The following is a 25,825-nucleotide window of genomic DNA, read 5'->3' on the forward strand; positions in this document are numbered from 1 at the left end:
CAATATCATACGAAAGCTGACTGGCTTTCGTATGATGAGGTCTGTGAGGTCTGTTGGAATTAGGACAATGGGTTTATATATCTGTGGAATGACCAGGGTGGGACAAAGGACTTTTGTCTGCTGGAGCTAGGGGTGAATGTTTCAACTGATCACCTTCATTAGCATTTGAAGGCCTGGCTGAGCCTGGAGGAATCTTTTGTTGAGAGGTGATTAGATGTCCTTGTTTGTTTCCTCTCTGGTGTTGTGCTGTTCTGTGGCGAGAGAATCAGCCGTCTACGAAGACGTTGCCCAGGGGATGCCCGGATGAAGCGACCAGCATGCAAGCAAGTGAGAAGCACTGCCTGAACATCAAGCAAAAAGTGGGTGCTAAAAACAATATCATATGAAAGCTGACTGGCACAACCTGGGGATCACAACCAGACACAGTGAAGACATCTGAACTTGCGCTGTGCTACTCTGCTGCTGAGTACGCATGCCCAGTGTGGAACACTTCTCACCACACTAAAACAGTGGATGTGGCTCTTAATGAGACATGCCGCATTATCACAGGGTGTCTGTGCCCTACGCCACTGGAGAAATGACACTGCTTAGCCGGTATTGCACCACCTGACATCCGCCGGGAAGTAGCAGCCAATAGTGAAAGGGCCAAGGCAGAGACATCTCCAGCTCATCCCCTGTTTGGGTATCAGCCAGCACGTCAATGACTTAAGTCAAGACATAGTTTTCTTAGATCTACAGAGACACTCGCTGGAACACCCCAGCAAGCGAGAGTCCAAAAGTGGCAGGCTCAAACCCAGCACCTCAATTCATGGGTGATCTGTGTTTTTTTTTCCTTTTACTTTTTAATCTGTGTGTTTGTTTTGCTCTGCTAGCATTGTAATACAAGGGTTGCTGATGACACGATAAATAAATAGGGGCGGGACATGAATATGGAGTGAGTGGGCGTGGCCTAAGAGGCGGTATCTTTCATGAGAGACTTATGAATATGGAATGAGTGGGCGTGGCTTGGTTTCTTTCCTGAGGTATGTGACTGTGTAGCGAGTGGGCGTGACCTGTGCGACGGTTGGTTTCTGGAGTGTGTGGGCGTGGCTTGGTTAGCTTCCTACGCAGGCAAAAAGGGGCGGGACATGAATATGGAGTGAGTGGGCGTGGCCAAAGCGGCGATATCTTTCTTGAGAGACTTATGAATATGGAATGAGTGGGCGTGGCCTGAGGTATGTGACTGTATAGCGAGTGGGCGTGGCCTGTGCGACGGTTGGTTTCCTGCGCAACGAGGGGCGGGGCGATGGAGATTGAGCGAGTGGGCGGGCAATGAGGGACTCATGAATATGGAGCGAGTGGGCGTGGCTTGGTTGTTTTCCTGCGCTGGCATTGGAGAGCGGCTCATGAATATGTAACGAGTGGGCAGGGCCTAGGTGACGGTTTGTCCCCGCCCCCCGCGCTGCGAGAAAATGGCGGCGGCGCTCGGCGTTGGCGTGAGGGCCGCGCCGCTGCTTCGGGAAGGCCGCAGGCCCCGCCAGGCCGCTCCGCCGCGCCGGGAAGGGCCCGAGGAGCCAGGAGAGGCGCCCCCGCCGCCGCCCAGCCTCCAGCCCGAGCGAGGTGCGCGTTCGCGACACGTATCGTGTGAAGGGGCCAACCCGTGACTGGGAAACACCCGTGTTTGTGTCACTCTGAGGGACTAAAATTAGAAATTTGAAGGGGAAAGCATTTCCCTGTGTGTGTAATCATACGCGGGCCAAGTGACGCGTGTCTGGCGCAGTGCACGTGTGAATGCGTGTTGTTTTTGTCAGGAAGGAGTCATAACTTGGGAAAATGAGGTAAAGGGAAAGAAAAAGAGGACCGCCGCTCTACACGCGTCAATGTTGACACGTGTAACGTCTGGATGCGGGAAAACACGAGTCAGGCGCGTCTCTGCCGGGCTGTGGCTAAAAGCGTCCCTGTTAGGTGCCCATTCGTGTCTATTTCGATTGACACGTGTCAGGAGGAGTACAAGTGCGGGTTTCCAAGCTTTGTTGGGACCCAGTTTTAATCTTGAGTTTTCAACTTGCATCTTATGTTCTGAGGTCTGCCTCTGAGGATGGCTAACATAAATGGAGGCGAAACGTCAGGAGAGAATGCTTCTGGAACATGGCCAGACAGCCTGGAAAACTCACAGCAACCCAATTACCTACTGATTATATGTATATGATAAACTAGCCGTCTCCTGCCATACGTTGCTGTGGTCCAGTCTGTGTATATGTGTTTTGTGTGTGTGTATATTTGTGTATATGTGTATATATGTAAGTTTGTGTATATATGTGGTTTTGCGCATCCGTGCTGTGGCCAAGTCTGTTTATATGTGTTTTGTGTGTGTATATATATGTGAGTATATATTTGTGTATGTGTGTGTGTTTGTTTGTGTATATATATATATATATATATATATATATATATGGTTTTGCACATGCTTGCTGTGGCCCAGTCTGTGAATATGTGTTTTATGTGTGTATATGTGTGTGAGTATATATGTATATGTGTGTGTTTGTATATATGGTTATATATATATGGTATTATTATTATTATTTTGCACATGCGTCCTGTGGCCCAGTCTGTGTATATGTGTTTTGTGTGTTTATATATGTGTGTGTGTGTATATATGTGTGTTTGTGCATGTATGTGGTTTTGCACATGCATGTTGTGGTCCAGTCTGTATATATGTGTTGTGTGTGTGTCTATATGTGGTTTTGCACATGTGTGCTGTGGCCCAGTCTGTGTATATGTGTTTTGTGTGTGTATGTGTGTATATATATTTGTATATATGTATATGTTTGTGTACACATGTGTTTTTGCACATATGTGCTGTGGCCCAGTCTGTGTTTATGTGTTTTGTGTGTGTATATATGTATATAGGTGTGTGTATATATATTTGTATATAGGTTCTTGTGGGTTTTTTCGGGCTATATGGCCATGTTCTAGAGGCATTTCTCCTGACGTTTCGCCTGCATCTATGGCCAGCATCCTCAGAGGTAGTGAGGGGGTGGTGGTATATATTTGTATATGGTTGTGTTTGTATATATATATTTGTATATATGTGTTTTTGTGTATATATGTGGTTTTGCACATGCGTGCTGTGGCCCAGTCTGTGTATGTATAATTTATGTGTGTATATATGTGTATATGCATGTGTGTGTATATGTGAATATATGCATTTTTGTGTATATATGTGGTTTTGCGCATACATGATGTGGCCCAGTCTGTGTATATGTGTTTTGTGTGTGTATATATGTGTGTGTGTATATATTTGTGTAAATATATGTGTATTAGCATTTCATAGTCTGTGCCACAGTCTACTCCTGGATTCTTTGTGTAGAGAAAATTGAGCTTTTCCGTCTTCTATATCTAATTACTGTATATACTCGAGTGTAAGCCTAGTTTTTCAGGCCATTTTAAAGGTTGTGCGGGTTTTTCAGACCATGGCCATGTTCTATAAGCATTGTCTCCTGACATTTAGTCTGCATCTATGGCAGGCATCCTCAGAGGTTGTGAGACTATTGACAGAGCGCATTATGTAACATCAATAGTCCTCATCCAGCCCAAAGCCAGAAAAAAATTTGGAGTGGATGTGGGTTTAAAACATTCTTTTTAGCAAATCATGAAGAGTAGCTCCATCACACAAAATAATTTTAATTCTGTATTTTAATATAAACTTAATTAAATCAAATTTCTATTTTAGCTGCAAAGTTTCAAGTCTAAAAAAACCTTGTCAATAATTCTTAATTGGTAATTTCGTGGTTACAAAAGAATACCACAACACCTGTTAGAAACACTTGAAAACTGTGTCAATACACTTTGACAGAAATCAAGCTCCACCGACACTCAAGAGTGTAAGTTGAGTCAGTCTTTCTTGCCCCATTGTACTTCTCAATTATGGGCTGTTGTAGGTTTTTCAGGCTATACAGCCATGTTCTAGAAGCATTCTCTCCTGACGTTTTGCCTGCATCTATGGCAGGCATCCCCAGAGGTGGTAATCTATGATTAACAAGTTTTGTGTTGCTATGTGATCAATTTCCTCCTAGACTCCAGTGCAACGTCAGTTTCTCCTTTTGCTTCTGGATTATGATAATGCCTTCTCCCTGAAGCCTTATTGGCATGAGCTGGTCAGACTTTGCACGATATCCTTGGACTGCTTTTGCTACCTCTCTCCTCACCCCATTTCTTCTTAGATTTTCATTTCCTGAGTAAACACTGTAATTACCTCACTCAAAATGACCCCTTCCTCTCCATTTTAACCCACTTACTCCAAGTATTGGAATGTTTGTGCATTCCATTTCTTGTTTTACTATGCCTGGCTTCCTCTCATTCATGCTTCTCACATTCCTTGTTTTTGGCACATGGGTTGTGCAACTTCAGACTTCCCTTTCCCATCGATAAGTGGACATCCTTTTGGCCTGAGTCCAGTTGCATCATTAGCTGCAACACTGCTTATACTTGTCTACTGCTGGTTGAGCGTCTTTCAATCTTAGGGAACTATCTTGGATTGTTCCAGAGTTTCCATCATAGCTTTTTCATGGTAAAAGACATTTAAAGGGGGTTTATTGTACCTGCTTCCACACTGTTCTAACTTCTGCACTGTCATTATAACTTTTCCATCAATCAGAGATTCACTCAATGGCTAAGCTTGATAAGTAAACACAGCTCAAGATTTTGTTGAACACAAGATTTTGTTGAAGTCTCTATTGAAAATGGTGCAACAGAGGTGGCAGCAAATAATCACATGCTTACTTTACTTAATACTTACTTAGGCGATCCCTAATTGTCTGAGTAAGATTGTCCTCCAAGTGTGGTGTTCTGACGGTGGGTCTGTAGATGATTGTGGAGCCCTATTCTTGATCTGCATTTTCTCCCGCAATGAGGGCATTGGTTTCCAGGTGGAAGGCGGTCCCGGTTTGGCTTGACGCACTTTCCTCTTGGCACATTTTTCTTTTGCCCTCCATTTGTGCCTCTTTGAAGTCTGCAGCATTGCTGGTCACAGCTGACCTCCAGCTAGAGCACTCAAGGGCCAGGGCTTCCCAGTTCTCAGTGTCTATGCCACAGTTTTTAAGGTTGGCTTTGAGCCCATCTTTCAATCTCTTTTCCTGCCCACCAACATTCCGTTTTCCATTCTTGAGTTCAGAGTAGAGTAACTGCTTTGGGAGACGGTGATCTTTGGCCATTTGGACAACATGGCTGGTCCAGCGGAGCTGATGGCGGAGGACCATCGCTTCAATGCTGGTGGTCTTTGCTTTTTCGAGCATGCTGACATTTGTCCGCCCATCTTCCCAAAAGATTCGCAGGATTTTTCGGAGACAACGCTGATGGAATCGTTCCAGGAGTTGCATGTGACGTCTGTAGACAATCCATGTTTCACAGGCGTACAGCAGGGTTGGGAGGACAATAGCTTTATAAACAAGCACCTTGGTCTCCCTACGGATGTCCCGGTCCTCAAACTCTGCTTCATTTGGAAAAATGCTGCACTCGCAGAGCTCAGGCAGTGTTGTATTTCAGTGTCAATGTTGACTTTTGTGGAGAGGTGGCTGTCAAGGTAGTGGAAATAGTCAACATTTTCTAATGTTCCACCATTAAGCTGTATTTCCGACACTGGGGAGGGATTGGCTGGTGACTGCTGGAAGAGCACTTTAGTTTTCTCAATGTTCAATGACAGGCCGAGCTTCTCATACACTTTTGTGAAGGTGTTTAGAGTGGCTTGTATGTCTTCTTCTGAATGCACTGACAACGTTGTCCTCAACATATTGGAGTTCTATAAAAATGTTGTTGTAACCTTGGTTTTGGCTTTAAGTCTACTGAGGTTAAACAGCTTTTCATCTGTCCAATTTCTACTCTGGTGATAGCCACAAATGTGGAGGGAAAACTGCATTGCTCTAAATGGGAAATCTTTGTCCTTAGGAAATAGAAGTTAGGATGAAGACTGTAATTTTACATCAAGATTGGTGAAACCTTGATAATGTTTTTGACCTATACCTTTCACCCAGGATGGGACAAGGCAAACAAAAGTGGTTGTTGGAGCTCAACACATTTAGATGACCAAAGACCTACCATTTCTGGCATTGATGCATGCATATGTCATTGTGTACCTTCAAATTGTTTCTGACTTGCAGCGACCATAAGGCAAACATATCATAGGGTTTTCCTGCCAAGATTTGTTTATAGAGGGGATTGTATTGGCCTTCAGAGCAACCCAGTGAGTCTCGCTGGCACTGCAGTGATTCAAACCCTGGTCACCGGAGTCATAGTCCAGTGTCAAACCACTACACTGTGCTGTCTCTGCATGGGCAATGTTGGGGAGATACCATTGTGCCATGTCCACATCTTCTGTTTCATCACGGGCATTTGCTGGAGGATGCTGTGTGTGCATGGGTGGGGACAGGAGCCCAGGTCAGTCCCCAAGGTCTAGACATTTCTACATACCCAGACACCCTTTCCAATCAATATGAGTTGTGTGTCAGTTGGGTTACATTGATAGCATCCATATCAGCATCTAGAGTGGAGTATTTAATACCAGAGTAGAGCTACTGACTCTGTAGGTTTCAGTATTCTCTGAATTCATGATAGAAGTGGCTGTAATATTAACATTTGATAGTGAATGGCGCTGATCTCTTGAGTGTATATGTGTAAAGCAGTGGTTCCCAACCTGTGGTCCATAGACCACCAGTGTTCCACAGCCTCACCCTTACTACACTGTTGCCTCAAAACCACATGTCAAAGAGAGTGACAGGTCTTGCAAAACCCTCTTATAGTGTCACGGCAATGAAGATGTGGGGAGTGGAGAGGCTGAATACCCACAAAAGATTACTACCACCACCACATCAGCTCTAGATTATTAAATATGTTTTTTAGTGGACGAGCAGATGGTGACTACTGGATGGTATATGTTCTGTATCAGAAACTAGAGCTGATGTGGTCTATCCAATGCAATTTTCTGAATCAGCACCCCAAATAACCAAACCGAAGCTAAAGTTGACCAAAACCAGATTCTTTTGGTACTAATGTTAGATAGTGGTCCCTGGTCAAGTGGTCCCTGGTCAACCACTGGGAACCACTGATGTAAAGGAAATTTAGAATGCATTGTTGAAGGCTTTCATGAACAGAAACACTGGGTTGTTGTAGGTTTTTTCGGGCTATATGGCCATATTCTAGAGGCATTCTCTCCTGACGTTTCGCCTGCATCTATGGCAAGCATCCTCACTACATCTGAAACGTCAGGAGAGAATGCCTCTAGAACATAGCCATATAGCCCGAAAAAACCTACAACAACCCAGAAACTTAGAATGTAATTAGCGATTTCCTCGGAGCATAGAATCACTGTAACATATAGCACAAATTCAGTGTTGTATGCGTTCAAAGGTGTGTATGCACAGCTATACCTCAGTTATCATACTTGAGCTAATAGTGAAATCTCTACAACCATCCTATCCCTGCATTTCTTCCTTGCCCTCTGTCCTAGCCGACAGTGTTGTAGCAGCATTGTCATTGGGAGAATGGTGTCAGAAGGCTGGAGAAGCACAGGCTTTTGGTGTTGCTTGCTGGAGTAAAAATAATGCACATAAACCTTGTGATGGAAATGAATGGGATCCTGTTCTAGCTGATCCTATTTTAGCTATGTGTGTGCACACAACAAGCCAAATGTACAATAGTTGCCACCAGAATCCCTTGCTTGGCATATGGAGATAAGAGAACAAAGAGAAAAGAGGAGACCAAATAAGCTTCCTGCATAGCTCCTCAAGCATGTTGAAAAGGTTGGATACGAGTGTTGGAAGTGGAGGCTGATAAAATGAAAAAGATTCCTGTGTTCACCTGTTGCTCCACGTGTTTTTTGTTTACTTACGCAAGGTTTATCTAACCTGGCTGTTTTTTTAATGTGCTTGTTGTTACTATAACTGCTTTTGTCTGCCTCTCGTTTGGACTTATTGGCTTTAACTCGAACTGTTGGCAGTTTTGAATTTAAAACTGCTAAAGCAGATTGAACTGTTTTTTCTTTATTGTAAAACTAGCCGTCCCCTGCCACACATTGCTGTATATGTATATGTAGTTGTGTATATATGTGGTTTTGTGCATGCGTTGTAATGTATTTTTTATTTTTTGGCCTTTAAAATCCCTTGCGCTGTGTTTTCCAGTGTTTTTATGAGTGATGGTCACTCGTTGGCTTGATAGGTGTGTCTTGTGTCCAAATTTAGTGTCAATTCGTCCAGTAGTTTTTGAAGTATGTTAATTTTATTTATTTATTTATTTATTTATTTGACTTGTATGCCGCTACTCCCAATTTGGCTCGGAGCGGTTTACAGCAGTAGATTAAAACAATACAATTAACTTTAAAATACAATAAAACAAGAACAGACATAGTCCCGAGTTATTCATCCATAAATGAAAATTACATTTTTATTTATATAGATTGGAATGCTGTAATCTCTACCTATTTTTGTTATTTTTCACTTTGCTACTAAATTTTCTGTTAAATAACACATGTCCAGGAATTCATTTTAAAATTAAGGTGTGCTTGTATTTGGAAGGAGAACCCCCTGTGTCACCGCTTAGGTACATGAGTGAAAGAAGCATAAAGAATGCTTGCAATAACATGACCAAGTCCTGAGTGAAATACTGTTTGTAAGAAGGCAGATTTGTGAGAATCCATCTAACCACAGTTTTTTTTTCTAACTATATATTCTTTGCTATTTTGGTGTAATGACTCCCACTGTATATTCTAGTACCCTGAATCACTACCATGGGCTGAATTTTGAATGTAATCATGGAGGAATCTATCTTTATGTCCTGCTTGTTTGTACAAAGGTGCCTAAGGTTTATTTGGAGGTAATTGGTACTTATTGCATGTGGATGGTTATGCCCTTAAAGGTATTACACATGGTATGACCTGGGCATTCATTGTACATTGATGAACTACAGGTGCTGACATTAAATGCAGGTCTGTACTTTTTAGCATGCTTTTAAGGATGTTTAGGCTTTTGGAAGCCCGGGTAGGATAGCAATTAAGATTTTACTTAATTGCTTGTACTGGGGACTTATTTTGGCGGCAAGGGGAAGATATTGGGTACCTGCATTGAGTTTTATGACCAAACTAGATATATATTAGAAGATCCTGAACTTGGATCAACACATAGTGCATATCTGTGACTTGGAAAGGGGACAGAGGGTAAAGGGGGGAAAAGCACAATTTTAGATTGTGATTTGTGCCTCTTTTGTGATATTGTGTGTATTGTGGAAGTGTAATTTAAATATTTAGATAATTAAACTCTTTGAAGTGAAGTCCAACAATCCCCCCTCACATATACACTATTAAGCAGGCCTGCACAACCCTCCAGATGTTTGGGCCTCCAACTCCCAGAAGCCCTGGCCAGCTTGTTCAATGGCTAGGAATTCTGGGAATTGAAATCCAGAACACCTAGAGCAGTGGTTCTCAACCTTCCTAATGCTTCATCCCCTTAATACAGTTCCTCATGTTGTGGTGACCCCCAAGCCATCAAATTATTTTTGTTGCTACTTCACAACTGTAAGATTGCTACTGTTATGAATCGTAATGTAAATACCTGATTTGCAGGATGTATTTTCATTTGCTGGACCAAATTTGGCACAAATACACTCACATTTGAATACTGATGGGGTTGAGGGGGATTGATTTTGTCATTTGGGAGTTGCAGTTGTTGGGATTTATAGTTCACTTACAATCAAAGAGCATTCTGAACTCCACCAACAATGGAATTGAACTAAACTTGGCACACAGAAAACACTGGAAGTGTTTGGTGGGCACTGACCTTGAGTTTTGGAGTTGTAGTTCACCTACATCCAGAGAGCACTGTGGACTCAAACAGTGATGGACCAAACTTGGCATGAATACTCAATATGCCCAAATGTGAACACTGGTGGAGTTTGGGGAAAATAGACCTTGACATTTGGGAGTTGTAGTTGCAGGGATTTATAGTTCGCCTACAATCAAAGAACATTCTGAACCCCACCAATGATGGAATTGGGCCAAACTTCCCACACAGAATCCCACATGACCAACAGACAATACTGTGTTTTCTGCTGGTCTTTGGTGACCCCTCTGATACCCTCTTGTGACCCCTCCAGGGATCCCAACCCCCAGGTTGAGCAACACTGACCTAGAGGGCCGCAGGTTGTGCAGGCCTACCATAAAGGTTGATTTGATCCTTGGTATCTTCTTAACAGTCTGGTGTTATTTGTGCCTGGAAAAGAAAACTAAATTGACAGTGGTTTCTTGAAAGAAGGTGATCTTGGTTGATCATTGCTGGTCAGTTGAGCATTGCTGTTCATCTGATGAAGGTATATGCTTTTGAAATGGGAGTACCAGCTTTCTGCAGTTTTTCTGTTTGTTTTCATATGTTTTATTAAGAGACGGAAATAGAAGTATAGCTCACTTAATTTGGCCAGCAACCAGAGCTTAGCCTCAGCTGGGTTCTGCAAAAATGAGTGCTGAAAAGGTGTCTGCCCTCTGATCCCACTTGTCTAAATTCCCGGTGGGCAATTGATCAGGTCTGGGATGTTTCCTCATTATCAGGAAGTCTGCATCATGTGTGACCGAAGGCTACGTCTATGGAAATTCCTCCCTACGTCTCTGGCTTCCCCACCCTTCTTGGCACGCGTTGAAGCCAAGCATTGCAGCTTCCATAGCCTCATTACTGCTCTGCTATTTAGCAAACGCTGACACTTTGGCATGTGATTCCTTAATTCACCTTAAAGGTCATAAAGACCAGGTGAGTTGAAGAAAGGTGTTGTGCTGGTGCCCAGAAGAAGTAACGTAACCTCTGTGGGTACATACATTCGTCACTTGGACTGCTTCCCCGCTCTTTGAACCCTGTCCTCCTGCTTCAGTTTGAAAGTAAGCATGTCCATATCATTCTGAAATGGATCTTTGTATGCTAAATTTGGGGAGTTTCCTTGTGCCTGGCTAGTGGGATTCCACTTGCATCTCCCTTTCCAGGGCCAGTGGGTTTGTAATGTCTACTTGTTTGTTGTTTTTGTGACACAAATGCCGAGAACTCCTTGGAATAGTTCTTTAATTCCAGAAGGTGACTTGTCTGAACATGCATTTTGCTGAAGTGGGTGTGTCTTTTCAAGCTGCTTTTAGGCAATTCACTCCTGACTTCTTTCGAGGTAACAAGGCATATTAACGTGTACTCCCTGGATGTCTGTTGTTTACTTTATGCATATGCTAAGTGTACTTTGCTGCGGTGTTATTGCCAAACCTCTGAATTTTGAACTGAACGTTTTTGTTTGGGGGGAGAGACTAAGGCAGTGGTTCTCAGCCTGGGGTCCCCAGATGTTTTTGGTCTTTAACTCCCAGAAATTGTAACAGCTGGTAAACTGGCTGGGATTTCTGGGAGTTGTAGGCCAAAAACATCTGGGGACCCCAGGTTGAGAATCACTGGGCTAAGGCCTTCCCTGCCATGATATCTACATGTGAAAATACATTTGCTTGGTGTAGTATTAGTAGTAGTCAGGAATAAGCATGCTTCTATGACATTTCTGCGAGTGTTTAAAGCCCTAAACAATCTTTTCCCCCTTTTTTCTGCCAACAGATTTCATATTCAGAGCACCCATAACATTAAGCAAGCCCGGAGAGCTTCGTGAAGAATATAAAAGCCAGCTGCGAAAGGTACAGCTTGAGCACAGTACATCAATTCATAGTACCCTTGTTCCTTTTTTGTTCTCTGGCTCCTAATCTTTAAAGGGCTCATTACTGCTAACTACTCCATGTAACCCTTGTGTATGTATGCCTCTGGTATGCATTCAACCAGCATGGAGCAGTTTGGGTTTTACCTTTTTCATTTTCCAGTATTAGTTGACAGTAGCCCTGTTAAGGCATTCAGAAACATGTGGACTAAGCATGAGAGGGGAAGAATGTGCTAGCCCTGCCCTTTCTGCTTGTGTGAAAAGTGTTGGTTCTGTAGAGGAGAATTTCCACAAATAGAATGATTCTTGCTCACAAGGAAGCCTCTATATGCAGAAGGAGAAAAGTGGCAGACAGAAATATCACTAAATACCAAACTAATCCAGACAGTTGTATTTCTTACATTCTTCTTCCAGCCCTAATACTAATACATTGAAAGCCTCCCAACAGTCCCTTAAATAATTACAACATTCTGGTGTTTTTCTGACTTCCACACACCTTAGAAATGCACCAGAAAACTGGCAGATGTTGAAACTAGGAGGGACACTAGGTTCTTGTGGGTTTTTTCGGGCTATAGGGCCATGTTCTAGAGGCATTTCTCCTGACATATAGCCTGAAAAAAACCCACAAGAACCTAGTGATTCCAGCCATGAAAGCCTTCGACAATACAGGAGGGACACTGTTGACATTTGGGCTGCGGAGGGGAGGTCTGCCAAGTTTCTTAGATATTTAGGGTGGATTGAGAGAAATCTACATTTTGGAACTGTGTGGGGAATATGTGCGAGGTGATGCAAAGCATCACCTTAATTTTAAAAAGATATCTTTGGCCCATTGGTGTGTCTTGTTGGAGGGGGACACAAAAATGTCCCCTGGGCCCTTTCATAGTTGCCCACTCCAGTATAGTAGAACAGAATGGTGTTGGTCACCTAGGTAAAGGCAGAGAAGACTCGAGGGCCTTCGTTTCTACCTCTTGTTCAAATGTGAAATTCTTTTTTTTTTTTCCTTGCTTGAAGTTGAGAAGTGACCGCTTTCAAGAGGAGAGGACACCTGAGGATCTTCTTCACAAGCTGATTGTAGAAGAAGCCGATGCAGGGAGGAGGAAGGCAGACGAGCCGAAGAAAGAGGAGTCCTTTACAGTCAGAATGACCCAAGAGCAGGTACGTGGCTTGGTGGCATTGCATGTGCTATTGCCTCAAAATGCTTCTGGGGCTTCTCATCAATAGGATAAAGGGGATCTGCTCATGGCAACTGGGGGATGCCTGGCTCGAGAGAAGTACGTGTGAAAAAGATCTTGGAGTCCTCATGGACAATATGTTAAACATGAGCCAGGAATGTGATATGGTGGCAAAAAAAAAGCCAATGGGATTTTGGCCTGCATCAATAGGAGCCTAGTGTCTAGAATTGATCCTGCTTCACATTTCACTAGAAAAAAACCATCATGCCGGTAGGCTGTTAGGAATTGTGGGAGTTGAAGTCCAAAACACCTGGAGGGCTCAAGTTTGCCCATGCCTGATATATGTAAATATTACAATTGGAATATTGTGTCCAATTCTGGGCACCACAATTGAAGAGAGATATTGACAAGCTGGAATGTGTCCAGAGGGGAGCGACTAAAGTGATCAAGGGTCTGGAGAACAAGCCCTATGAGGAGTGGCTTAAAGAGCTGGACATGTTTAGCCTGAAGAAGAGAAGGCTGAGAGGAGACATGATAGCCATGTATAACTATATGAGAGGAAGTCATAGGGAGGAGGGAGCGGGCTTGTTTTCTGCTTCCCTGGAGACTAGGACGCGAAACAATGGCTTCAAACTACAAGAAAGGAGATTCCATCTGAACATGAGAAAGAATTTCCTGACTGTGAGAGCTGTTCAGCAGTGGAACTCTCTGCCCCGGAGTGTGGTAGAGGCTTCTCTTTTGGGGTTTTTAAACAGAGGCTGGATGGCCATCTGTCAGGGGTGCTTTGAATGCAATTTTCCTGCTTCTTGGCAGAATGGGGTTGGACTGGATGATTGCCCAGGAGGTCTCTTCCAACTCTATTCCATGATTCTAGTTCACTTAACAGAGGTGACAATACCTCATGCAGGATGTGTAGGTTGTTAACACAATCTTATGCATTGCTAGATGAACAGTGTTTGCAAAAATATCATCCGTTCTTTTTCTGATTAACTTTAGTTTCCGGAATGCCTCTCTGATTCTGAGAATGAGGAGCCCTTTCAAGACAAGTCTGCGCACCGGTCAGCTTTTGTCTCCAAGGGAAGCACCTTCTCAGGCGCGTTGCTGGCAGGGTGAGGCCTCAGGCAGGACTTTGGCAGCCGAGGGAAGGGCAGAACCAGAAGGAGTTTGGGACACACACAGCGGGTGGAGAATCTGCTCTGGGAATAAACAATGAATTATAAAAACATCTGTGAGAAGTATTTATGGGGTGACATGTCAGTGCTTAAATTGCAGACAGCAGGAAGAAATGTATCACTCCCAGCTTTGTTGGAATCGATGGGATGATGGGCAACATAGCATAAAAGATCAATTTAGCATAGGCATAGGCAAACTTTGGCCCTCCAGGTGTTTTGGACTAAAATTCCTAACAGCTGGTAGACTGTTAGGAATTGTGAGAGTTGATGTCCAAAACACCAGGAGGGCTGAAGTTTGGCCATGCCTGATTTAGCAAGATTTTTTTCATTTGTTTCTTGGCAATCCGATGGAGCAGAAAGGCTTAATGTTTGTGGCTCTGAAGGTTTCACAGCCTCCTAGTGATCACCATATGACATGAACTTGATTATTGATTTACTGTATGTACTCGAGTATAAGCTGAGTTTTTCAGCCCCTATTTTAGAGACTGAAATAGCTCTTCTCGGCTTATCCTAGAGTTAAGGTTATTTCTTCTTTTCCTCTATTTATTATTACATTTACATTATGTTACTCTATTATTATTTTATTACATTTATTGTATTCCTGTTTATTATTATTATTACATTTACATTATTTTACTCTATTTTTATTCTTTTTTTATTTGTCTGGTTGATACTGACATGATAAATAAATAAACTCTTATTTATTATTGTTATTATTACATTTACTATTTTGCTCTATTATTATTACGTTTATTATTTTCTCTATTATTGTTATTACATTTATTATTTTACTCTATTATTATTACATTTACTATTTTACTCTATTATTACATTTATCATTTTCTTTATTGTTATTACGTTTATTATTTTACTCTATTATTATTGCATTTACTATTTTACTCTATTATTATTATTTACTATTTTGCTCTATTATTACATTTATTATTTTACTCTTACTGTTATGTTTATTATTTTACTCTAGTATTACTACATTTACTAATTTACTCTATTATTATTACATTTACTATTTTATTCTATTATTACATTTACTATTTTTCTCTATTATTATTACATTTATTATTTTACTCTAGTATTACTACATTGACTAATTTACTCTATTATTATTACATTTACTATTTTACTCTATTATTATTACATTTACTATTTTTCTCTATTATTATTACATTTATTATTTTACTCTAGTATTACTTCATTTACTAATTTACTCTATTACTATACAGGGTTAGTCAAAATGCATAGGCCAATCTGCCATTCAATTGAATGGCTTATTGGCCTATGCATTTTGACTAACCCTGTATTATTACATTTCCATTATTTTACATTATTATTATTATTATTACATTTATTATTTAATTCTGTTATTATAGGAAGGATACATAAGCACATTTACATTGAAGGTTTAGAATATTGGTTTATTCAGAGTTGGACAGTTTTATCTTAAATTACAGTTTTATGTAAATATTCAAAAACATTTAACCTCCTGATGCCTCAATTAATGTAATTTTATTGGTATCTATTTTTATTTCGAAATTTACCAGTAGCTGCTGCATTTCCTACCTTCAGCTTCTATTCGACTCAATACATTTCCCCAGTTTTTTTGTGGTAAAATTAGGTGTCGGGTTGGCTTATACTCTAGTATATACGGTATTTGTGTTTACCATATTTGGATATGTCTTTGTGCATATATCCAAAATGGTTCACAATATTCAGAGCAAATGGTGAGATAAAGGGCCTAAATAGTCCAGGCCAAGGCCTGTTTCCTTCACATATGGTCTTGCTTCGCATCCGTCTCTCCTTGCTTCCTTCTAGTAGAAAACTTGGCATCAAGAGCAAGCCGATATTTACTCTTCATATTATAAAGGCTTCTTGGTGATGTAAATGACTTCGTTATTGTCTTATTTGTTTTTCTAAGCCCTTATTTTTCCCCCTGATATTTTAGAAACTTGAGCTCTAAAGTAGAAAGGAGCCAGAGTTGCAACGACACCCTTCAGGAAAGATCGAAGAGCCGGCAGAGATCAGCTCCTGTCAGAACCAAGGTACTTGAGAAGCTTTTGACCTTCTAATAGAAAAACGTTCTAGGTTCCAACTTTTTGAAAATGTCCTGAGTTTTCCTGCAGGAAGAGCAATATGCCCTGTAGAGGTGGAAAGTCACTAATGGCAGTATATCTTTTTGTCTTACACTATGTACAATGTGATCAGTTGCATCAACTTACATAATGCCCTTTTATGAGAGAATTAAAATGGTCTTTCTTTGTGTATATAGACAAACTCCTTCAGCAGCTCGTGAAGTGAGAGCACACTCCAAATTCTGTCTCTCTTTTTCTCACGTAGCTTTTCTGTGCTTCTCTGAGCACCTGCATAGCTCGAGCTTGAACAAAAAATGTAACAGTAACCAAAAGTCCCAGGCTCGGCCATCTCCCTGCACAAAGCTCAACCAACCAGCTTGGTGCATCTTATTTTACAATTGATGCACATTATTTATTTATTTATGACATTTATATGCCACCCTTCTCACCCCGAAGGGGACTCGGAGCAGCTTACAAGATATATATACATACAATATATTATATTACTAGCATAGTACAATGTCAGTATTAAATATTACTATAATGTACTATACCATTATATTGTAATATTATTAGTAATATTACATGTAATATAAACATATAATATGTTATTATTAGTATTATATTGTATTACATTACAATATTGTAAATATTATATGTATATACAATATATTATATTATATTACATTATATTATATTATTAGAATAGCACAGGAGACAAGGTGGAACTGTCTTCTGCCCCCCTCTCTCTTCACTCTGGCTCAGGGCAGCAGTTGGTGCAGGGGAAGGGGTCAAGATGGAGACAAGATGGAACTTTAACTGATTTCCAACACACTGCTTCGGAGGGTAGTGCACTCTCCATCTTTGGATGTCTTTACACATAAGTAAGATGGGCATCTTTCAGGGGTGCTTTTCCATGATGATGATGATGATAATAATAATAATAATAACAACAGCAACTTTATTTGTACCCCACTACCATCTCCCCAAGGGACTTGGTGCAGCTTACATGAGGCCAAGCCCACAGCACATCAATAAACAAAGGTGATAACAAATAATCAAGACAAACAATTAAAATAAAACTCAAAACAAAAATACACAATAAACAATAAACAATAAAATAACAATAACATACATCATTTAAAAACCTATGATAGGGTTTGAATTGGGATATGTGGTGTCTATGTCAGCGCAGAATGCAGCGTAGCTAGTACAACATAGGGGCTTATGGTGGGAAATACTTAGGTTGCTCTGGTAATGTTTAAAAAGGGGGGAAAGCTCACATTTGTTGTTGCAGGTAAATACATCTTGTCTAAGAGGAGGTGGATAAAGGAAAGTTACATAACTATTGTTACAGTAAGTTGTAGCAGAACTGTGTGTGTGTGTTGAAGAAAAACCTTATGATGTTAATTATTACATGCAGCTGGTAATGTAGGTCAACCAGCAATCTTGGACCACACCTGATAGGGTATAACTGTATGGGTTTTTAGAATAGAGTTCTGGAGAGTTTTTTCTCTATGCTCAAAGGCTCTGCTCTGAGGAGCAGGTTGGAGAGAAGCCATTATGCTGCTCTAAAGGAGGCTATAGTGGAATAGCTGTTTTCTCAAGGTTTATGTTTTGCTTTCTCATTTGACTGGAGATGTAGATGCCTTATTTTGTGTTACTTACAAAGACTATGTAAGTTTCTTGCACTGTTTGTTTTTGTATGCAACATTGCAAGTTTGTGTTTCATCTCTGCTATTAAGAGTAAAGATTTTTCTGTTCATTCCTACTCATGACTGTGAGTCTTATGCATGGGACGTGGCTAAGATCCACTTGCTGCGCAACAACTTTGGTGTCCCTAATGCTGATTGCGATGTCTGTTTGTGTTGCCCATCCTGAAGTAGAGGGAGGCTTCAGGATGCTTCCCTCACGAAAAGTAATAAAGCACTAAAGACTTTTGGGAAGAAGAGGAAAGTGATCTATACATTCAGGCAGGAAGCAAAACACCTTGAACTACATAGATCTCACTATTCCTAATTGTACTGTTGCAGGCATGGGCAAACTTTGGCCCCTCCAGGTGTTTTGGACTTCAACTCCCACAATTCCTAACAGCCTACCGGCTGTTAGGAATTGTGGGAGTTGAAGTCCAAAACACCTGGAGGGGCCAAAGTTTGCCCATGCCTGTTGTATAGACAAAAGTGGATTCAACGTGGATTCAACTTATCTTATGGTCCTTTCCAACTACAAGATTCTGAGATCCTTGTATTGTTTTCATTCTTTCTTACAAGAGGACTTGCCTGTCTTGCAGGTGAACCTGTTGGTGAGTGCCTCTACCCCGCTGATGGGCGTCCTCTCCTCCACCTGGAACAGCCGCTGCCTCTCTGCCCCGGACTTGACCGCAGACAAGCGCCTTGTCCTGGGCGCGGCCACCGCAGCCTCTTCGCTCTCCCTCCTCCCAAAGCCCGAGCGGTCCATCAGCCCCGAGAGCAACGACAGCATCTCTGAGGAGCTCAACCATTTCAAGCCCATCGTCTGCTCGCCCTGCACGCCTCCCAAACGTCTTCCCGACGGCCGCGTCCTGAGTCCTTTGATTATCAAGTCCACTCCCAGGAATCTGACCCGAAGCCTGCAGAAGCCCACCACCTACGAAGCGAGTCCCCGGATTCTGAAGAAATGGGAGCAAATCTTCCAGGAGCGCCAGATCAAAAAGACTCTCTCCAAAGCGACCCTGACGTCCGTCGTCCCTGAAACGGGGGAAGAATTTGCCGTTCCGAGGGCAAATCCGCTGATCAAGGACCCGCCGGCTGAATCAGACCGTTTCCCTTCCAAGACAGACGTCTCTTGTTTCAGGAGAAGCTTAGGCACAGGGACTGCTGGTCCAGCAAGACCCAACAAGAACCCTCTCAACGCCAGGGTTTCGGAGATCTCGGACACAAAATCGGCCCTGTGCCTGGCCGGCTCTTGCCTGAACATCGATGCGCAAATGGTTCCCCGAAAAGTCATCAGGATCAACGCGGCATTTCCGGAGAATGGGACCCGAGGCCAGTCCCTCAAGGCAGCCAGAGGAAAGAAGAAGAAGAAGCAGCAGCTGAAGTACCTGAGTGACAGTGAACTGACCACCTTCCCAAACGGCCTGTGCCTCGAGAGAACCGTGGGCGAGGACGGCCCTTCGCTGAGGCGAGGGCGGAAGAGGCAGTGCAAGATGAAGCACCTGGAGCAGGCCGGCTCCGTCAAGAGACTGAGGCAGGCGGCCTGCAATGCAGGGCTAGCGGCTCCCGAACTCCTGCGGAGGAAGAGGAGGAGGATGGAGAGGAAGGTCCAGCAGGAGGAGGAGGACCGGCGCCTGGCCCTGCAGCTCCAGCGGAAGTTTGACAGCGAGAACCGGACTGTGGCCCGGCAGAGAGGGCGAGCCGACCAGTATTTCCTGCGGTCCAAGAGCACCACGACCGGCGCCAAGTAGCACTTAAGCGAACAACAGCGTTGCCTTTTCTAGAATAATGTGAGGTTGAGATAAAAGAAAGATCTGGGAAAGTGGAAGGGCTGCTCTCTTACTCTCCCCTTCTGCCCACCCTATCTGCATTTCTCTTTGGAGGGGAAGGGGAGCGTCAATGCCCGGGCCTCTCTCGCTCTTCCCACATAAGCCATGCTTCATCCTGAATACGCTTCTGAGACTAAAACTGATCCTTCTCAAGAGTAGGCCGTCCAGATCCAGAAGGACACCCGCCCAAGGCAGGCACTTCCCAAGCTCTGATTTATGGCCCCAATTTTGGGAGTAGACGTCACTTTGGATCCGCTGTTTTTGTCTGTTGCAAATCACAAAAACAACCTTAAATTGAAAGAGGAGGTCGGGTCCGGCCATTGGAGTTTTAGAAGCACATAAATATATTTCAATAACCATGTATTATTGAGCATTCAGACATAAGGACAGCTTCTTATTCTGAAACTAAACCCATCACCACTTTGCAGAGAGAATATGCAACAAGGGGGTGGAGTGGCTGTTCAGCCAGCGCGAGCATTCCTTCCAGCTCCTCTCTGAGTGTTCTTCCAAGTTTGTCCAAACATGTCCTTAAGTTAGAGGGCCCTAATGCAGGGGGAGACCATGATCAAGGCGCAAGGCAGCTCAATGTGCAGAACTAGAGACAGAGAGGGAAAGAGGCTCCCCTCTTGCTCTCCTCCTCCTCCACCCTGCTCTTCCTTTGGGTTCACTCAGACTTCAGCCACGCTCCTAGTAGGCCAGACCGACTGGAGATATTAGCTAGCAGTGCAAGCTCCAATATTACTCTCGGAACAGGATAGATGTGGAGCCCCAGTGGCGCAGCGGGTGAGCTCCTGCTGTTTGTCCCAGCTTCTGCCAACCTAGCAGTTCAAAAACATGCAAGTGTGAGTAGATCAATAGGTACCGCTTCAGCAGGAAGGTATTGGTGCTCCATGCAGTCATGCTGGCCGCTTGACCTTGCAGGCACCTATGGACAATGGAGATGAGCACCACTCCACAGAGTCAGACACAACTAGACTTATAATCAAGGGGAAACCTTTACCTTTATATAGTGTGAATGGAATGGCTGTCCCAGCCAGTGAGAAAACGCCTTCCAACTCCAGTCGGTCTCCAGTTTTTTAAAGATTGCACAGTTTTGAATGTGGTCCCTTCTCCAGCACAGAGAAACCGTCCTTTTCGTAACCATTTTGAGCGAAAGGTCCAGTGGTGTCGAATGGCCGCTTCTCCTCTAAAGGGTGGAGGCATGTCTTCCAAAGTATCAGCACTCCAGTATATTTCAAAGCCTACATTTATTTGTGTGGCTTTTGTGATTCTGGGCCTTTCTCAGATCTTCCTGGTGGGAATTCTAGAGTGGAAATGTGTTTTGAGTCCTGGAAGGCCACTTGGGTCACCCAGCTGCAGCCCCAACATGGAAGGAGTGTGTTTGTCTACGCTCTTGGAGTAAAAGTGGTGCGATGGATCAGTGTCGAGAGACTTGCTGCTGTTCAGAAGCAGACAAATAGCATTACAAGTAAATTAGGGGGCACTGAATGCAGGAGATGGGGTGGAAATCAAGGGGTGCCAGTGCAGGGGCCACCCAGGAGCACATTAGACCTTCCAAGAGGGATGAAGCATGCTCTGAAGGTGTCAGGAAGCCATGAGGCTGTGATCTTGTCTTCCTTTTATCATAGGCTGGTGGGGATGAGGAATGAGACACACTACAAGTTAGAGTTAGGGAGACTAATAAACATCCCCAGGCCTCCTCTTGTCTCTAGAGGGGTCTTTAACCAGGCCGTTGCATATTGCACACTTTGAACCGCGTTCTTCCTTTTGGGGACAGCCCCGATTTCCAGCAGAGAGACCTTTGGGGATATGCGTTACTTGCGCAAGTCTGCATTGGCCATGCAAGCTATTGAATGTATTAAAGGCCTTTGTGAAGAAGCACGGGCCTTGAACTATTGCCGTTTGTTTACTAAGGGTTTCTCAAACACCCCAAGAGGTTTGCCTCCGTAGTTGCCCACACGATGAGCATAAAACGTGCCCAGTGTCTGTGTATTTCTTGCCCTCGTGGTCCTATTCACAACGTGGCCCTTGCTTCCTCTTTTCCTTTGCCGAAATCCGCTGCTACTGATATCCGTGAATATCCAGCTTTCCGCATATCGGCTCATATCTGCGAAAGTTGATTGTCTTTCAAAATGGGGTTCTGCTTATGACTCAGTGGGATGGTCAAAGTGGGGAGGGGGCTACTGTTTTATGACATGTATCCGACCCTGGAAAGGTATTTGGACCATAAGGGGTGGGTGGGGGATTTTGAATGTCTGCAACTGCCAAAGACACAAGCAGAGACTCCGACTCTCTGAGTTTCCTGCGTCAAGTTCTATGTCGGATCGGTTGATGGTGGGCTTCCAAGAAGAAACAAAGCGAAAAGTGCCAAAAGATTGATTGGACTCTTGTACAATGATTGTATTGCATTTTTGTTACGCGCGCAGCAGTGTTTTGTGTTATCCAGAGACATTGTGGGGCTGCTGTCTTGTCTTGGAGGACGGGCAAAGCTTTGTCACAGTGCTCTCAGCAAAAGGGAGAGGAACGTACAAGCCTTAAAGACTGCCTCCTGCATGTTGGTAACGAACAGGACTGGCCTTTGGCGGTTGCCCACAGCTCTTTGGATTGTGGCCACATCATTGTTTCCTTGAGGGAAGATGCTGCCCTTCCAAAGGACCATCTAACAGTGGGTTGTTGTGAGTTTTCCGGGCTGTCTGGCCATTTTCCAGAAGCATTCTCTCCTGATGTTTCATCCGCATCTATGGCAGGCATCCTCAGAGGTTGTGAGGTCTGTTGTAAACTAGGCAAGTGGGGTTTATATATCTGTGGAGAGAGAACTCTTGTCTGTTTAAGGTATTTATTTTTATTTCTCACCCCACAGGGGACTCAGGGTGGATTACAATGTACATATACATGGCCAACATTCATAGACACACAACATATATAGAAGACACTGTGCTGTCGCACGCTGGGCCTGTGCATATGACTGTAGACAGGACATAAATTCTGTGTGCCCAACGGGACGCCGGGGCTGCCTCAGATTAAAGGCCTTTGGATTTCCCCAAAACAAAGTTCTGTAGAGGCTAAGTCCAACAAAGTTCTTTATTGATGAAAACAAACAGATACTTTAAAGCTTTCTTAACAGTCTATTGGCTCTTGCAATCTTGTCCACTGGGAACAGGCACTATCTTCATAATGGTATACTAACTAATGGGGAAATCCTTAACTTCTAATCTGGGCAGTCTGTACTTGCCTATGTTGGCGTGGAGCCCCTGTACCAACTGCGTCTGGCTTCCGCGAGAGACCCTTACCAAGCAGTGCTTTGTAGACTTCCAGGGGAAAAGAAGAAGTTCAGGTTTAGGTGATGGCTGGCTGAAGTTCTTCAGCAAAGGAGCTGTAAGGCTGTATGATCCTCGACCAAGCTGTGGGCTGTATAACCCCGGCCAAGCCGTAGAAGATGAAGCTTTCTACAGGAGCTCTTGGTATTATGTCCTGCATGGAAGGCTTCTCTGTGTGGACTGAACCCCCAAAAAGGCTCCTATTCCCTCCAAAAACCCAAAAAGGGGGCGGGACCAGGGAACCTAACTATAATTGACAGGTGGCTTGCCCTATGATTGCAGCCAAAAGAAGCCACCTATCTGCAGAGTCCCTGAAACTTAGGACTATAACAAACATTCAATGCAAAGCAAACAAAATTGGAGCTCCTGGTGCAGTTGTACCTGCACAGACACACAGAGGCTATTTAACATTCCAGTGTTTTTCATGAGTGTATTCTGGCCACCAGGGGAGCTGTCGCTTCACCATCCATTTGTGACACTGATGAAGTACTTCCTTATTCTTTGCATGCTTGCTGGAGATTTTATGGCATTGTAAATAAGCCTTACTGCATAAGCGGTACCTAAATTTCCTATGACAAATGCAACTGTCTTTCGGGCTGCAAAAGTCGACAGCAAGCTACACAAATTGGTCGGAAGCTCACTCCAACCCAGGCTGGCTTCGAACTCATGACCTTTTGGTCAGTAGTGATCTTAATGCAGCTGACTCCCAGCCAGCTGCGCCACAATCCCAGTAGGTGTGAATGTTTCAATTGCCACCTTGATTAGCATTCAATGGCCTAGAACAGGGGTCCCCAAATTAAGGCCCGTGGGCCGGATGCAGCCCTCCAAGGTCATTCATCTGCCCCCTGCCCTAAACTTTAGGACTTAGGTTTGCAATAAGTCTGAAATGACTTGAAGGCACACCACAACAATCCTAATTAACTTGACTATTTCATCATCCAAAAGTAGGCCCACACTTCCCATTAAAAATGGGGAAGTTTATGTTGGTGAAAATTGATAATAGATAAGATATGTGCAGTGCGTATAGGAATCAGTTCATTTTTTTTTCCAAACTATAGTTTGGAAACTATAGTTGGCAAATTATATCAGACCGCAAAAGTCTGAGGAACTGGGAGCCGACCCCTCACTTAAAAATTTGAAAACCTCTGGACGTTTCAAGGTGGTGTGTCTTACTGCCTGGGGGAATCCTTTGTTAGGAGGTGATTAGCTGGCCCTGAATCATAGAATCAGAGTGGGAAGAGACCTCGGCCATCCAGTCCAACCTCATTCTGCCAAGAAGCAGGAAAATTGCATTTAAATCCCCCCCGACAGATGGCCATCCAGCCTCTGTTTAAAAGCTTCCAAAGAAGAAACCACACGCTGGGGCAGAGAGTTCCATGGTTCAACAGCTCCCACAGTCAGGAAGTTCTTCCTAATGTTCAGATAGAATCAGTGTGAATGAAATGTGTTCATTATAGAAAAGGATGATGTACTGCATTTCATTGCATTATAGTCACACTTTGGCTCCCTTTTTTCATCGAAGGATTGTGCGACTATTACACAAGGAAAAAAAATCAGGGCCAGCTAATCACCTCCCAACAAAGGCAGTAAGAAGCCACACCCTGAAACTTCTAGGCCATTCAATGCTAATGAAGGTGGCCAATTGAAACATTTACACCTACCTCCAACAGACAAGAGTTCTTTCTCCTAACGGATGTCCCAGTTCTCAAACACTCTGTGCTTCATTTTGGAAAAATGCTGCACTCGCAGAGCTCAGGCTGTGTTGTATTTCAGCTTCAAGCAGACAAGAATTCTTTCTCCCACCCTGGACATTCCATGGATATATAAACCCCACTTGCCTAGTTTCCAACAGACCTCAGGATGCCTGCTATAGATGCAGGCGAAATGTCAGGAGAGAATGCTTCTGGAACAGACCCACACAGCCCAGAAAACTCACAACAACCTTGCGATTCTGGCCATGAAAGCCTTTGACAAGACATTGACCATATGAGAGCCTCACGAGGTGACATTCCTTGCCCAAGCTCCGAATGTGGATGTGAATATCCCTCAAAATGCAAGTTTGGTGTGAGGTTTCGTGAAGGTCAGAACTGCACTACTGCTGACCAAATCGGCCCTTCCGTCTCTCTCCACGTCGTATTTTTGGCATCCAGTGGGAAACATTCTTCCTTCTGCAGCTATTTCAAAACAAAGGGTTTAGAAATAGCTTGCTGCTCACTATGCAAATGGACAGCAACACATTTTTGGTTACGGCCGGTGGGATTTTGCGTCCGGCTGGTTTCTCTGGTGTCGAGGCAGCCCCAAGGGGATATAAAACAATAGCGATGGCTGTATTCCATCCCTTCCTCAACGTCCTTCCTTCCAAATCGGTATGCTTTTAAATACTCCTGTGCTTTCGTGCGTATCCTTGGCTCCTCGGTACTTGAGAACCAGTGCCGTACACAACAAAAGCGTCATTTTTTGAGATCACAACTGAATCACTGTGGCTTCGTCGGATTTATTTTCCCCATAAAGACAGAATCTGTTTACCGAGAGGAATGAATTTGTCTGTGTCTTTGTGAGTAAAAGTTTGCCAGTTATGTCTTAAATCAGGCAAAGGGCCAATTTGGACCCTCCGGATGTTCTGGACTTCAACTCCCACAATTCCTAACAGCCTCAGGCCCTTTCCTTTCCCCCCTCAGCCGCTTAATCTTTTGGAGGTCTCCCATTCAGAGGTTCATCATAAGTCAAAGTCTTATTAATGGCGAAATAACACCAATATCTTGGTGTAAAGTGGTATCAGCAGGCCATGGAAATGGTATCCTGAACGGACGGAAGGGAGGTGGCATTAAACAGCTAGACCCTGCTAGAGGAGTAGGTGAAAAGTTTGGAGATTTTCAGG

The 25,825-nt window shown here is 43.5% G+C and overlaps 1 protein-coding gene across 1 annotated transcript; it reads left to right on the forward strand.

Annotated features, from left to right (window-relative positions):
• The first annotated feature begins 1,433 nt into the window (after positions 1–1,433).
• On the forward strand, positions 1,434–25,482 carry RNF169 (ring finger protein 169). Its single transcript, XM_060771290.2, has 6 exons — positions 1,434–1,599; positions 11,586–11,662; positions 12,691–12,834; positions 13,848–13,960; positions 15,984–16,080; positions 18,401–25,482. Exons 1-6 carry the CDS (start codon positions 1,452–1,454, stop codon positions 19,550–19,552), a joined length of 1,731 nt encoding a protein of 576 aa, XP_060627273.2. The 5' UTR covers positions 1,434–1,451; the 3' UTR covers positions 19,553–25,482.
• Positions 25,483–25,825: the final 343 nt, after the last annotated feature.

This window comes from Anolis sagrei, chromosome 3 (assembly GCF_037176765.1).
Source record: "Anolis sagrei isolate rAnoSag1 chromosome 3, rAnoSag1.mat, whole genome shotgun sequence".
NCBI lineage: Eukaryota > Metazoa > Chordata > Lepidosauria > Squamata > Dactyloidae > Anolis > Anolis sagrei.